Source organism: Salarias fasciatus, chromosome 10 (genome assembly GCF_902148845.1).
Source record: "Salarias fasciatus chromosome 10, fSalaFa1.1, whole genome shotgun sequence".
Taxonomy (NCBI): Eukaryota; Metazoa; Chordata; class Actinopteri; order Blenniiformes; family Blenniidae; genus Salarias; species Salarias fasciatus.
The window spans coordinates 23,652,969-23,667,563 of NC_043754.1; the positions used below are offsets into that span (position 1 = coordinate 23,652,969).

A 14,595-nucleotide genomic window follows, 5' to 3' on the forward strand; every position below is an offset into this window, starting at 1 on the left:
CAGCTGACAGAAATGACAAGTCTGAAAATGTGTTGAGGAATCGACAGCAGGCGTTGGGAGAGACGATGGATGTTGTGGCCTCACCAGAAGCTGCTGGCGTAACGCGTGGCGGGCAGTCTGAGAACTCCTGACGTGTATTCCTCAGGTACAGCCTGCTGCCAGAGGAGGCAGTTCAGCCCCCTCCTTATCAATTATGTACAGTACCTCAGCTTAGTTCTGTGCAGGCACACACACACACACACACACACACACACACCTGCTTGCTCACCCACACAGCAATTACTCCTTCTCCTGCGCTCTACTGTATCCTGGCAACAGTCTCCAGGATGGAGAGCAGCCACCACACCTTCCTTCCTCCTGCAGGCCTGTCAGGGTGGAGGGCCGGAGAGCGGCGGAGGAAAGTCCAAACAGGGAAAGTGATTAAAGTGGAAAGAAACCCCACGGTCACGTGGGCGGTGTGTGACAGTCCAGTGAGCTGAGAAGGAGCTTCATGATGAAAGAGTGATAAGACCCTTCAGACTAAAACTCCTGTTTCTCAACAGGAGCACTGGAGTAGAAACATCGGCCTACATCCACCCAGCGCTTCTCTGTTGCACACCCTTCCTCTCTCATGCAAGCTGAAGACATCCAAACAGAGCGTTAAAAAAAAAAAATCCTTTCTCATTTATATTGCTTCTGGGTCAACACTTTTCTTTCTCTTCTCCTTAGTAGATAAGGATTTAAAAACAGAAAGTGAAAGGAACTGTAGCTATAAACGAGCATTGATTCCCATAAGCTGGCAAAATGAAGAAGTGCTGAGAGGCTTCAAGGTCAGTGTTTACAACAACAGACCTGTCAGACGCTGCAGTATTGATTATCTCAAGAAGAAGGAGCAGGTTTCTGCAGCAGGCTGCTCTGTCTTTCCCCACATGCTCCCTCCATCCCCAGGTTTCGGAGCAGACTGTGGCTCAGTCAGCTGTAGCGGCTGTTTTAATATATAGGTTTGTGTGTCATCCCAGCATAGCTTACATGCGCCCTGCAACAGTTTACGTGACTGGCGTTGTAATCATCCCTGCAAAGAGCGAGGAGGCGCAAACCTCCTCCGCTGCACAGCAGCTCAGCCAGCAGGATGTGGCGCCCTCTAGTGGCCGCTTTAGTAGCCAGCTTCATGTCCCTATAAGGAAAAGAAACTGAAATCAGCTCATTCGGAGACTGTATAAAATAGAGCATGACATATGAAACGTTCCTCCTCATATATAACTGAAGTTATTGATGTGATGTTGATGCTTTGACAGCTTTTCTCACACTGTGATGCTGAACCGGCCTTTGAAATTGAAATCAGGTTTTCCGTTACAGAAGTGACCTCTTCCTCCACTCCTCACTGTTAATGTTAAACCCACATGTTGCATCTTCATTCTGTACAGATTCTCAGGATAGCAGTTTAATTAAAACCAAGCTGTTTATTTACACCACCGCCCCGTACTTTCCTCCCATGACTCCTTTCACCTCATTTTATCTGTCGATCTGAGTTATTGTGTGTTGCATTGCTCTCCCTTTGTTTCCAGTCTGTGGATCCACTAGTGATGCAGCACTTCTAACTGGGTCAGCCCGTCCCTTCCTCACATCCCTCCCACCTTCCCTGTCTCTCCAAGCCACCCCTCTGTTCCTCCTCCTCCTTTTTCCCCTCATTTTCTTCCTCCTCCTCTTTTCCTTCTGTATGTGGATGCAGCCCTATAGTTTTTTTTTTTCTGCAGCTCATGTGCTTACCATGTGCTCTGACTCCCTCCTTCCTCCTCCTCCTCCTCCTGCTCTTGTTTCTGCCTGATTCATTTCCTCACTTAAATGCTGTCATGGTGTTTCAGCCTGTTGCAAAATGACTTCCACCCCCTCGCTCAGGCAGTCTCCTGCACTGGGCTTTTTCAGATTTTTCACTACATCCTGACAGGCTCATTTGGAGGGGGGTTGACATTGAAGGTGGCGAGGGTGTTAGTAGGGCTGATGTGTGCAGCGTGGCGAAGCCAGCAGCGTTAATGTACCTCTGATCTGCCATTTCCATTGGCCGATGCTCCCAGACCCAGTGATGTGGTGGAGGATATATAGACTAAGCGATGTCCAATCAAAGCCTGTTACCATGCAGCCACCCTACACTCCATATGTGCATCAGTAAATACTGTAAAAACACATTAGCATGGCGCAAGCCATTAATCACAAGCCAAAAATTACATTTATTTTTCTCCCTGAGAGAGCTGCATAAAATAAAACATTTGCACTTTTACCTCACATGTTGCACAAAGTTACTGGCTACAACAATAAACAGAATAATATTTAACAAATGACAATAAAGGAGAAACATAATCACATGACTGACTGTACACGTTTACTTCAAGCTCGTTTAATATTTGATTACTGTCCAATGTGACATCTAGGGATTGTTTTAAAAGTTGTTGCAGCAGGTTGAGGTTAAAGTCAATCACTGTCATTCACCACATAAATCTGATCATGAGTTTTCAAATCAATAAAGAGCTATAAATGTGGATGTACCTGTGACCTGATGACCCTGGCCTAATAATCCCCCTGTTCCTCGGTGTCAGCCGCCTCTGCTCATTATTCAGCCACACGCCGCTAAGCCCCGCCCCCTGGCCGCTTGACTGACGGCTCTGATCCTCGAGACAGCGGGGTGGCCAGTCACGCTCTCGCCATGCAAATGAGCCGCGCTCGGGCCGGGCGGGTGCCCATGTGGACCAGCACCATGCCTTGTTGTTCTGAGCGCTGATTGGCTCCCGGGCGCCTGATCGCTCTTCATGCGCTGCGGGCCAGCGGCTGGAGCGAAAACCCGGAGCCGCGCCGGGATCTGCGGGGCCGCCGGGACCTCCTCCGGCCGCGAGCCCGCGCTCTCGCGCTCGCAGCGGGGCAGTCCCGGTGTTCCCGGAGCGTTCGGATTACCGGTCTGACTGCTGTCGTGCGGGCGCGGGGCTCGTGGAGACGCACCGGGGGGGTTACCGGGAGCGCGGGGTGGTCTCCGGGTTTTGTCCCGGGCCGTAGTAACAGGGCGGGGCGGGGATCCGGGAGGGGCGGGCTCTAACGAGAACACGACTCGCCTTGTTGTGTGTATTCCCGTGCTCGCATCGCCATCTTGTTGCAATCCTATTTTTTACGTATGCGAGGATCCACTTTCCGCTCGGCCGGATTAAAACACTCCCCGTCTGCTCTCAGGAGGAACACAGGGGACGAGAGGCTCGGGCGGCCGGCTGTGAACCTCGCACGCGCCACTTAGCGCCGGGACGCCACCTCTACCCCCGCGGTCTTTTTCCTCCTTCCGTCCCGGGCCACCGGGTCGCCTGCCGTCAGGGTTCACGCGCAATGAGCATCGATACACTTTTGGAGGCGGCCAGATACCTGGAATGGCAGGCCCAGCAGCAGCAGCTCAAACGCGGTGAGTGGAGCGAGCGGCGCGGCGGCGCGCCGCGGCGGACACACATGTCACCGAATAACACAGTGTGCTCGGTCCGGAGAGGGAGGGGGGCCGGGGGCAGCGGGGCGGCGGGGGAGGGGGGCTCCCAGTCCCGTTAACACCCGCATTTCAACCGACCCGCCTGCGAGGAGCGGACGTGCTCGTAGTTTTCTGTTTATTGCACGTAGTTCCGCCCGGAATTAATAAATAAAATGCGGGAAAGTGGCTGCAAAGTAACCAACATGTGTCCGGCCGGAGCTTTAATGCGGAAACGGGCCAAGTTGTTTTTCTCAACTACTTTGCGCGCTCTCGGCTCAGTGTGTGTGTGTGTGTGTGTGTGTGTGTGTGTGTGTGTGTGTGTGTGTGTGTGTGTGTGTGTGTGTGTGTGTGTGTGTGTGTGTGTGTGTGTGTCAGTTTCGCCACTCCGGTGACTCACGCACCGTGCACGCGTGTGAATACGTGCGCGTGTGAACCAGCAGAGGGTCTCCTGTCAATAACCGGGCTTTATTTATACGTTACGCCCCGCCGCCGCGCGCGAGCCGTACGCAGAGTCTGCATGTTATTCCTGTTTTATGTGTATTTTAGTAAATCGGTGTCGGGGGGGTTGGAATTTGAACCGTCGTGCACGGAGCCGCGTGTAAAAATGTTATAAAAGAGGTCGTTGTGAATCGATTTGCCCCAGTTTTTTTTTTCTTTCTGTCCGTCGAGCCCCGGCAGGGCAGGGCGGTGGCGAGCGGAGGCAGCTCTTTACATAATACCCTGACATTGCTCAGCTATCTTATGACACACACACACACACACACACACACACACACACACACACACACACACACACACACACACACACCGGGGCGGGCCCTCGCTCGCTCGCTCGCCCCTCGTCTCGTTTGTATATAAATGCGCGCGAGCTCCCAGAAAGCAGCTCCGCTTCCCCTTCACCAGTTGACACTCGACGTGATGAGACTGGGTGAAGGAGGACCAGGCTGTGTGTGTGTGTGTGCGTGCGTGTGTGTATGTGCGTGCGTGCGTGTGTGTGTGCCCGCAGTGGGGGAGACGCTTTTTTTTGTTTCTCGCCTCTGATGACGTGTCACCCCCTCCCCGCCTCCAGCGCATACCGCGTGCTCGGATCCGCCCACTTCGACCACGTGCACAGCGCCCCCCCCCCCTTCATTCTCCCTCCCCGTCTGATACACACCTACGCGCGCGCATACGCCGCTCCTCTGTCGTCTCCGCCCTTCACCATTCAGCCTGCTGACAGTGGCGGGTCAGAGAGAGGAGGGGGTAAGTAGGGCAACTCCCTACTCCACCCCCCCACCCCCACCGGCCCAGCCTCTCTCAATGCAGAAGTTATGTAATTTACGTTCTGCGTGCGCGTGGCGATCTGGAGCATGGGGCCCGAGCAGCAGCGTTTGAGTCAGCTGATGAGTTTTACTTCTGCTTTTCTCTCAGCGTTTGAGGAATTCAGGCGTTTTCCTGTGACTCGTGGGAGAAAACAAATCACCCCCCCCCCCAAAGGGAAAAAAAACAGCTTAAAAGGGAATCCTCTGAATAATGGGAGAGAATATAAAACAACAGTTAAAACGTATTTATTATAGCATTATGATCATGGAATGGTGCTGAATGATTAGGTATTTTTGCAGCTGTTTATTTTTAATGCTCTCAATGTTCAGCGAAATCCATTAATTCCTTTACTTGTGAACAGGAAGGCTGTGTTGGATGAAAGTTCAGTTGTATAAAGATAAGCCGCTTGCCTCGCCGCTTAACTTACAGGGAAGCAACGTCATGGAAGGATTCCACAGTTTGTGTCGATACGGCCAAGTCCAGGCCGGGATTATTTAATCCATCAAGCACACGTCGCTTCAAATTATTCTTAATGTTATAAAGTTCGGTGATGATTTGTGGCTTTTATTGTGCGCATACACACCCACACACACACACGTTTGTGAAAGTAACATGAGAGGTTTAGTTCTGTTTTTTTCTCAGTGTGTTTCTGTTTGTGGGTTTGAGGTAAAAATGAGCACGACTGCGATTGAGAGGAGAACGAAGTGTAAGGATGTTTTTACTGGATTTAGCCTGCCGGTTGTTGTCGGTGCTTCGGGTGAACGACGGCGTCTAGACTAGTCCTGCACCGAGGAGACGTCCGAGAAGTTGCAAATGTTAATGAGCGAGTGATAACGGCGTTAATGCTGTGTACACACACACACCGGCGTGCGAGTCACGGTGACGACGGTGAACCCTTGCCCTCTGGTTGGAGAGGAGCTGCGTCACGGCGGCCTGCGGCTGCGATGGAGGGACGGAGTTACTCAAACCGGGCGCCTCGGCAAAGTGCTGCTTGTGTTTTGTTGGAGGCGGCTGCGCCGTGTGTTGGCGTTGTGCAGGTTTGAGGAATCCCTGGGATCTTCTGATGCTGGTGTTTCCATGGTAACCGAGGGCTTTCCACGTTGCTTGGAGTCTGGATGCACTCGTGTGTGTGTGTGTGTGTGTGTGTTTGCTCACTAAGTCATTTTTGATGTGTTTGCGGGCCCGTCTGTGTTGCGCTGCTCTTTCGTCTGATCACGGCGCCGGCCGGGCCGAGCGGGCGGCTCCGCGGCCGCCGTCCTGACGCGGCCCCAGGCTCTGGGAAAATCCACTCCCGGGCCAGACCGAGGGGTGTTCGCCTCCGTCGCTGTCCGGGGTGATTCACCCCTCCCCGCTGTCTGAGCCGCGCATTACGTCATCCTTTCTGTGAGCGTTCGTTCACATTTGGGCCATTTTCACGTCAGATCTACGGCGTGCGCGTGCGCTGTCGATGTTCTGTCTGGCTTACGTTCTCCAGAATTCATTTTCTGCGGCATGCAGGAGTTTTCTGGAATCTGAGAGAAGTTAAGTTTTCTTTCCTCTTGCAGAAGAGGAGCAGCGCAAAGAGAAGGAGCTCATCAACAGGGAGGCGGAGTCGCGGCGCGTGAAACTGGTGACCTCGTCGTCTCAGCCCGTCAGAGCCAATCACATCGCTTGGGGCGATGACGCTCCCCGCCAGCCGCCGCCCCACCCCCCGGCCGCCCCGCCCCCCTCTCTCCCGCCCTCTCAAGTCCCCATCGCCGTCATCCCCATGGTGCCGGTGGTCACCGCCACGCCGTCGGTGCCGCCCCTCCCGCTCCCGACGCCCATCGCGGCGGCGGCGGCCACGTCGCTCAACACCTCCCCGCCGGTCAACAAGTCGTCCTCCCCGCCGCTGCAGCACCAGGCGCCGCCCCAGCCGGCGTCTCGCCACCTGCTGTGCGCCTCCCAGGTGAAGGTGGAGAGTCAGCAGATAGTCGGCGTGAAGCCCGACCAATCGCAGCCTCAGGTCACGATCCAGTACCCGCCCCCCATCAGCGCCAACGGGCCCGGCTCCCAGCACGCGCTGGCCCCCCATCAAGCCCCGCCCACGTCCCAGCCGCAGCCCAACGGCGTGAAGATGGAAGACCTGCGGGCGATGGAGGGAAAGCGGAGGCCAGGAGGGTCAGTGTGTGTGTACGTCTGAGAGCTCCTATCACGCCGTTCCTCGGGGCGACGGCGGCGTTTTAACCCCCGTCTGTGTGTTTCAGGGCGGGGACCAGAGAGGTGCACAACAAGCTGGAGAAGAACAGGTGAGTTCTGGCCCCGCCCGCCCGGCCGCCCCGCCCGGAGCCTGGAGCGTCTCCTGACTGTCCCCTCTGCCCCCGCAGGCGAGCGCACCTCAAGGAGTGCTTCGAGACGCTGAAGAAGAACGTTCCCAACGTGGACGAGAAGAAAACGTCCAACCTCAGCGTGCTGCGCAGCGCCTTGCGGTACATCCAGGTGAGCCGGCGGCGTCCGCGGCGCTTCGGATCCAGCTGGCCTCTCTGTGGGAACAGCGTGTGTTGAATCGATACTCAAAGCCTTTCCTGTCAGCCGGTAGACCGTCTCGTGGTGATTCGTCTTCCGAAGCTCCCCGTACGAGAGGAGCGAATGATGGAATGTTCCCACAACGTCATAACTGGGTTTTTTTAAAAGGCGGCTTTTCATTCTGCATTAATCCGCAGCGCCACTGTTGTTTCTGCGTGAAACAAAAGGAGCTGCTTTCACTCAGTAAGTCAGCAGCGTGAAATGTGTGAGGAGAGGACTTATTTCCAGCCTGGCCGTGGGCTGCGGCCGTATCTGGAGTTACAAGCAGAGGAAAGGCCTGGACAACTTGAAGACGTGAGTCAACGAGAGGAGACGAGGGATAAATTGCGGCGTCGTAACTTGAACGTTGGGAGTTCAGTCGGACGTGCGATGCGATGCGGTGGACGTCAGTCTTACCATGAACATCGATCACACGTTTCTCAAACCGTGACAGCGAGCGAGGCTTTTTGAGACACGAGAGCTGTCGTCACCGGTGTTCAAAACAGAAAGGAAGATAAATACGACAGCAGCGATTCCAATTTAAAGCCAAATCGCAGTCACACCCATTTTCAAAGCATTTAATTAAAGTGTTGTTATTTCATCGATCTGCCACATGGCCAGAAGTTACTGTGAAGGTTCATCCGTCAGCCTGAGAGTCCACAGTTTAAACTGCTTCGATTTCATAACGCAGATTGTAACCCTATCGGAGCTCTTTGTGGATGAATGACTGATAACGAGTCTTTCCCACAATACTTTGCTCACCGTCTGTTTACATTTCTGATCATCATAATATCCAGATTGTCACCTTCAGGCTGAGACGGTGGACGTGTTTCCAGCAGAGGCACACCGCGTCCTCAGTTTCTGCATCCACTAATAATAGTTGATGGAGTTGTTTACGTCGCTGATGGATGCATTGCGATTCCACATCAGACCCCCTCGGCGTGTAAACACCCCTCTCAGGCTCGGCACCTCTCATGTAAACCTGTAAACCACCTCCTCCTCCTCCTCCTCCTCCTCCTCCTCCTCTTCCTCCTCCTCTTCCTCCCCTCTTCCTCCTCCTCCTCTCCCTCAGACATGTGAGATCCGAGCACATGGCTAGCGCGAGCCCGGTAACGTCACCGCAGCTCGCCCACCCCGCTCTGCCTCTGCGCCTCTCGGTTACAGCGAGAGGAGACCGCCACCGGAGCGGCACGGCGGCGTTGCCATGGTTACCTCATCATGCCCGATGCAGATTTGCTGCAGTTTACACACTGATCAGACATAACATGACAGCATCCAAAGTCAATAACTCTGGATTTTTATTCATATAGTATCTGTTTGCGAGTGAGAAACAACATGAAATCAGGAGCTTCAGAAAAGACGCCGCCGCGATGCAGAGTTTGGTATCTTAACGTCCAGAACTGGAGCAGCAGTGACGGGTTGAAGCGAGGCCACCGCTCGCCAGGAGGGACGGCTGGCGCTTGGTGCCTCTTATTGCTGCAGAAAGGTGATTCCTGTTCTGATAGAGCAGCTTCGGGGCTGACGGCAACGCTGAGCACTGAGCATCAGGTCACACGTGACGCGTCGTCTCAACAGAAAGACGTCTCAGGAGCCGGTTTCACCTTTTTCTGCTGAAGGAGGAAGGATAAAGGAGCCATAGATAAGATGAGAGAGGGAGGGAGGGAGTGAGGAAACAGGGGGAAGGGTGTTCAGGCAGCGGAGCGTGGGGGCGGGAGGAGGAGAGGGGAGGGATCTTCAGCAGCAGGCTGGCCAGCGGCCAGTCACAGCACTCCTTACATGTAATTGCCCCGGTGCCTCGCCCAATTAGAGGCCTCCTTATGTTTCTTTCTTTTTTTTTTTTTGTTTTTTTTTTTTTACAAACTGCTGCTCGAGCAGCCGAATCCTCACGGATGGGGTTGCCAGGGAAACGGCTATGGGTGGCAGCTGTTTCCTTGGTGATTTACTGCAGGGCCGATGGCGTCTGGGTTCATATGGGAAGACCTTGGAGTGATGTTCGTGGACGCACACTCGCAGTGCCTCTGTGGGACGTCTCAGACCGGGACATTGTCTTGAAGATGTGCCTAAACCTGAGCATCCAGACGTGGAGGACAACACGGTCCAACAGGGACCGTGACGTTCCACAAGATTCATAGATTAAACCTTTTACTTTACTTTTTTTTTCCCCCCACATAGGTGGAAAAAAAAGAGCACCCATCTCCATCCTCGGTGATTAAAACTCCTTCAGCAGCAGACGGAACATTGAGAAAGTTAAACATCTTAAGTGAAGCGTGGCTGTCAGCTCTCACTCACGCAGAGTAAAACTCTATAATTAACTTTAAAGTCACTCTCACACTCTCAGCAGTAATCTGGAGTTGAATGCCGGATTTTCCGTGTCTCACGGTGAAACATGAGGTTCGAAGCAGGATGAGTAGAAGACGAAAGGCGTCTCACCTCGTGTGCTAATTAGAGGCTTTTCATTTGAAAGGAAGTCAGGAATCTTCACACCCGTTACACTGCTGGCTGCGACCTGTGGCTCATTTCACAGGGGAATCGATCTTCTTTACTCTTCAGTCTAGTTTCAGGGCCTAAATTGTTTTTGTGTTTTCAAACCTCACGCGTCAGAAAGTGCCGCCTCCTCTCTGCTGCCCGTGCAATAACTGCGGGGCGGGGGGGGGGGCCGGGTCTGGACTGTGCGTTTGGGCGGGAGCGGCGAGGCGAGGCGGGCTCGCGTGTGAGTGCGGTCACGTGGCCGCAGGGAGTAAACAGCTTTGCTCAGTGAAGTGAGCGTCCTGCGGCGGGATCATGTGTCCCCAGACGCTCGCCGTCCGGCCCCGGCCCCTCTCTCTGCTCGCGCTCTGTTCCCGACTCAACAGGTCGCCGTCGTCTTGGGTTTTCAACAGCAGAAAGTGACTGGTGTGAACTCTTTTTTTTTTTTTTTTTTGGCCACCCGTCCCCCCTCCTCCCCCCGCCTCTCATTCCTCCCTGGTAATCTGCTCTAATGTCCTTAGCCCGCTGTGCTGTTTGGTGTTCATGCGTCAGCTGACCCACACTGAATCTGGGTCAGTCGGAGGCGATGCGGCGGAGCCGGGAAAGCACTATTTCTATTTGTGTTTCTTCCTCGTCTCACACACACACACACACACACGCAGCTTGTTACTCCTCTTGTGGAGGTTCTGCGTTATCGTCGCCGTTATTTAATGATGCTTCTAATCCGGTAACGTCGGGGTCGTGGTTGGTGGTAGTGATGGACGGCGGGAGGCTTTCCGACCCCCGTCTCTCCAAAAACAAGCCCCACGTTGAGAAAACGGGAGGAGCCGAGCCGGTTTCTATACCGCTTCAAAGTCTGACATTTCAAAATTCAGTGACAAGGGGATTATCCATATTTGAATCCTCACAAAATAAACGAGTTTCAATCAGAAGCAGAACCTGAAGCAGTCAGCTGGCTGCTCTGTGTCAACATGGCGGAAACGACCGGCACAGATGAGCCGGTGTAGTTCAGAGTGTTTCCACCCGCCTGTTTTTTCGTTGGTGCTCAGAGAGTGTGTGTGTGTGTGTGTGTGTGTGTTCGTCTCCCGGTAGACCCTGAAGCGTAAAGAGAAGGAGTACGAGCACGAGATGGAGCGGCTGGCCCGGGAGAAGATCGCCACGCAGCAGCGGCTGGCCGAGCTGAAGAACGAGCTGAGCCAGTGCATGGACGTGATGGAGATCGACCGGGTGCTGCGGCAGACCATCCAGCCCGAGGACGACCAGGCGTCCACGTCCACCGCCTCAGGTAAGCGGCGGGCGCCGCGTCACGTTACGACACGCACGCCCACGCAGGCTAACGCCGTCCCCTCTGACCCGCAGAAGGAGAAGACAACTACGAGCAGGACGTGGACGAGGACGCCCAGGCTCCGCCCCCTCCCGCCCCTCCCCCCGCGTCCCTCCCCAAGCCGGCGCCGCCCATCCTGCAGGCGCAGCCGCTCCTCGCCCCGCACCTGTCCATCCAGCACGCCGCCCTGCCTCTGTCCGGAGTCCTCGCCGCCGCCCCCTCGCCGTCCGGCCCCCCTCCCCCGCAGGCCATCGCCCCCGCCCCGGCGCCCGGCCCCCCCGCCGCGCCGCCGCCTCCGCTGCCGCACCCGGTGCCGCCGCCGGCCGTGCAGGTCCAGCCCACCGTCATCGCCCACGCCGCCGTCTCCCACCCCTCCGTCATCCAGGCCGTCAACCACGCCCTCCCGGCCAATCACAAACACCTGACGCACATCGCCCCCTCGCCCGGCCCCGCCTCCTCCGCCCCTCAACCCGCCCCCGCCGCCGCCGCCGCCCCCGCCGCTCACCAGCCCATCGCGGCGCAGCCCATCGGACACATCACCGTCCACCCGGTGGCCCACCTGGGGGCGCCGCTCGCGTCGCACCTGCCGGCGCTGTACCCGCAGGGCGTGGCGGTGTCGCAGCCCACCGTGGTGGGCCACATCACCCACACCTTCACCCACCACACCCTGCCGCACGTCCAGGCCGGCCCGCAGGCCGGCGCCGGCCAGGTGGGCGGCCCGGTGAACGGCGCCGCCGTGGTGAGCCAGGGCGGCCCGGCGCTGGGGAAGCCCACCGCCGTGCTGGCCCCCCACCCCCAGCTGGTCGGCCAGGCCGCCGTCCTCAACCCCGTCACCATGGTTACTGTCCCCACCTTCCCCGTCAGCACGCTCAAACTGGCCTGAGCGGCGGGCGGGAGAACTTCTGGTCCAGTTTCCCGACTCTCAAGAACCAACGACAGAGAATCTCTGACAGAACATTTATTTAAAAAAAAGAAAAAACAGAAAAACGAGAGTTTTTGGACATTTTGTGCTAAATGTCTCCTGGAGGTTCAGTCCACAGCTCTGTCAGTTCGTGAACTGTTGCATTAAAGCAGAGTCAGTGGGTCAGGCCGTCGTTTGAACACCAGACTGTGACGTTTGTCTCCGCTGCAACGACAGGAAACTCTGTGACCTTCCTTCCTTCCCTCCTTCCCTCCTTCCTTCCCTCCTCAGCCAGAAGCACTAACACAATAAGCTCAGTTCACTCTCAGGCATCCAGGATTTACCTTAAACGATCCACTCGCACGGGAGCGCCGCGGTCTGGCCGCCGCAGCCGCGTCGCCGTCCGATGTATCGATCGGACGGCGTGGGACGGACGGTGAAGTAATGTCACCGATGTGCTCATGAGCAGGAGGACGGGCTCCGGGGCCGCCAGCGCCGCTCACAGACGCCAGATTCAATCAGCATTTCACCCAAAGTAGTTGTGTCTTTTTATCTTTTGTTTTCCTCGCTTTGACAGATGTGAGTATTGAAACATCCATGTTGGCGGTTTCAGGCTCTGGGAGCTGAATCCGATCCCAGCTGACTGAGCACAGATCCGGGCCGCAGACGACGAGCTGGACGCCGCAGCCGTCCGTCCGGTTTGCTCGGCCGAGTCATGAAACCGAGGAAACGAGCAGCGTTTCTGTTTTTCTAGTTTGAGAATGTAACTCTCCCGAGTCTGACTGTGCAGAAAGAAAGATCTTTCAGTTTTGGGTGTTTCTCATCGCTGCGAGGTGACGACAGGCTCGGCTGTTTTCTGCCCTCCTGGAGGCGAGCTGTGGGTGTTTGGTTTTAGACGGGGTTCAAGCTGGGGCTCCGTCCCTAATCCACTCGCACCGCATCGGTTTAAGGCCGCCGGTAAACCTCTGCGCAAGTTTTCATTCGGGACGCCGCCGCTCTTCGACGAGCCGCCTGGTCCCGGCAGCATGATGCTGCCTCCGCCGTGCTTAGAAGCCAGGCCGGTGCTCGCTCAGTTTGCTGCAGGCTCGTCTGAGTTCTTGGGTTTCTAACAAGGCTGTGCTCGATTGATCGTCAGTTGGGATCGGCTCCCGCCTCCTCGGTCCTGATCGGCGAGGTCGATGGTTCCAGTCCCCGTCTTGACCCGCTCTCGGTCCCTCGGCGACGGCTCGGTTTTTTGTTCCCGACAAACACAACAGGTTTTCATCCTCCTCAGTCTAATGCAACAGCTCCCTCTGCTGCCTCACCCCGGACCTCATACCCCGGACGCAACGCTCCGGTGCACAACACACACACACACACACACACACACACACACACACACACACACACACACACCCCGGTCCTGATGGAAGTTTTAATGTCTCCCAAACTGAATTCCTCTGCTTCAGGAAGGTGTGTTGTGGTGCCCGAGTCTCTTCACATGCACTCTGTGTGTGTGTGTGTGTGTTTTGCGTGCACATGTTCTCAGCCTTCTTGCCAGCCTACACACACACACACACACACACACACACACACCGCACCATGAAATGTCCCATCAGTGTGTGTATTGAGCGTCGTACGGATCTGCTGTTCTGTCTGTATATGTGTGTGTGTACTCGGTATGTTTTTTATATTCTGTACTATAGTTAATCCTCCTGTACCTGTAGCATGGCTCTGATTCAGTTCTCTCTCTTTGGTTGTACTCTTAGTGCATGACTGAGTGTGTGTGGCTGAGTGTGTGTGTGTGTGTGTGTGTGTGTGTGTGTGTGTGTGTAGCTCACCACATTATTTTTTTACACAGAGGTGGTCTACGGTGTGAGCCTGCTTGGGTGCTATCGTGTGTGCCTCTTATACTCAGTTTTCCTGAACACTGTGACAACTCTGGCAGAAACACGAACACATGGAGCGAATGAGGAATCGTACTGTCCGCTCGTTTTCTTCCTTTCTTCTTGATTTGTCCATTTTGTGAGTCGGACTGAAACACGGAGTGGGAAAAGTTTAAAAAAGCAAACAAAAAAAAAAAAGCCGTTGCTCTTTTCTTGATAACCTAATATTGTCTAATATTACATTTGAGTTTTGTAATATTTGTATGTATGAAAGTTTTGTAAATTTGTGATTGTATGCACGTTTTGGCATATGAGTGTATGTATCTTATAAATTGAAAATGCTTGTTTCTTTTTTTTTTATTTTATTTTGTTTTGCATGTAGATTGCTGTTTTAGTTTGTTTTGTTCAATTTGTTTTGTTTATTATTTTGGGACCATGTACAATACTGTATAACGTGGGCAGAATCTTGGACCTCATGCTACATTGATATTATATATGAATATAAAAACATGTTTTCCCTATGGAGAAAGTTTTAAGTTATATATCGCCTGTACACTTTGGGCTGCCTTTTAGATCTAACTGTCCACTGTTTAAGATAACCATGATGATAATGGATCAAAACATATTAATGATGAAGAATTATGCTGATGAAATAATAAAGATTCTTAATAAATCTTATTACATTTATAGCACGCCTTGCTTCCGTCCTTGAGTACCGACAGAGACGCACCGACCACTGTTTCAC

General features: G+C 54.4%; 1 protein-coding gene across 2 annotated transcripts; it reads left to right on the forward strand.

Moving 5' to 3' along the window:
• Nucleotides 1-3,068: 3,068 nt before the first annotated feature.
• On the forward strand, nt 3,069-14,537 carry mntb (MAX network transcriptional repressor b). Of its 2 annotated transcripts, none has more exons than XM_030101765.1 (6): nt 3,069-3,412; nt 6,316-6,922; nt 6,997-7,038; nt 7,117-7,228; nt 10,853-11,045; nt 11,120-14,537. In XM_030101765.1, exons 1-6 carry the CDS (start codon nt 3,340-3,342, stop codon nt 11,965-11,967), a joined length of 1,875 nt encoding a protein of 624 aa, XP_029957625.1. In that variant the 5' UTR covers nt 3,069-3,339; the 3' UTR covers nt 11,968-14,537. The 2 variants fall into 2 exon arrangements, with proteins under 2 accessions (XP_029957625.1, XP_029957626.1); XM_030101766.1 differs by having other exon boundaries at nt 6,316-6,910.
• Nucleotides 14,538-14,595: the final 58 nt, after the last annotated feature.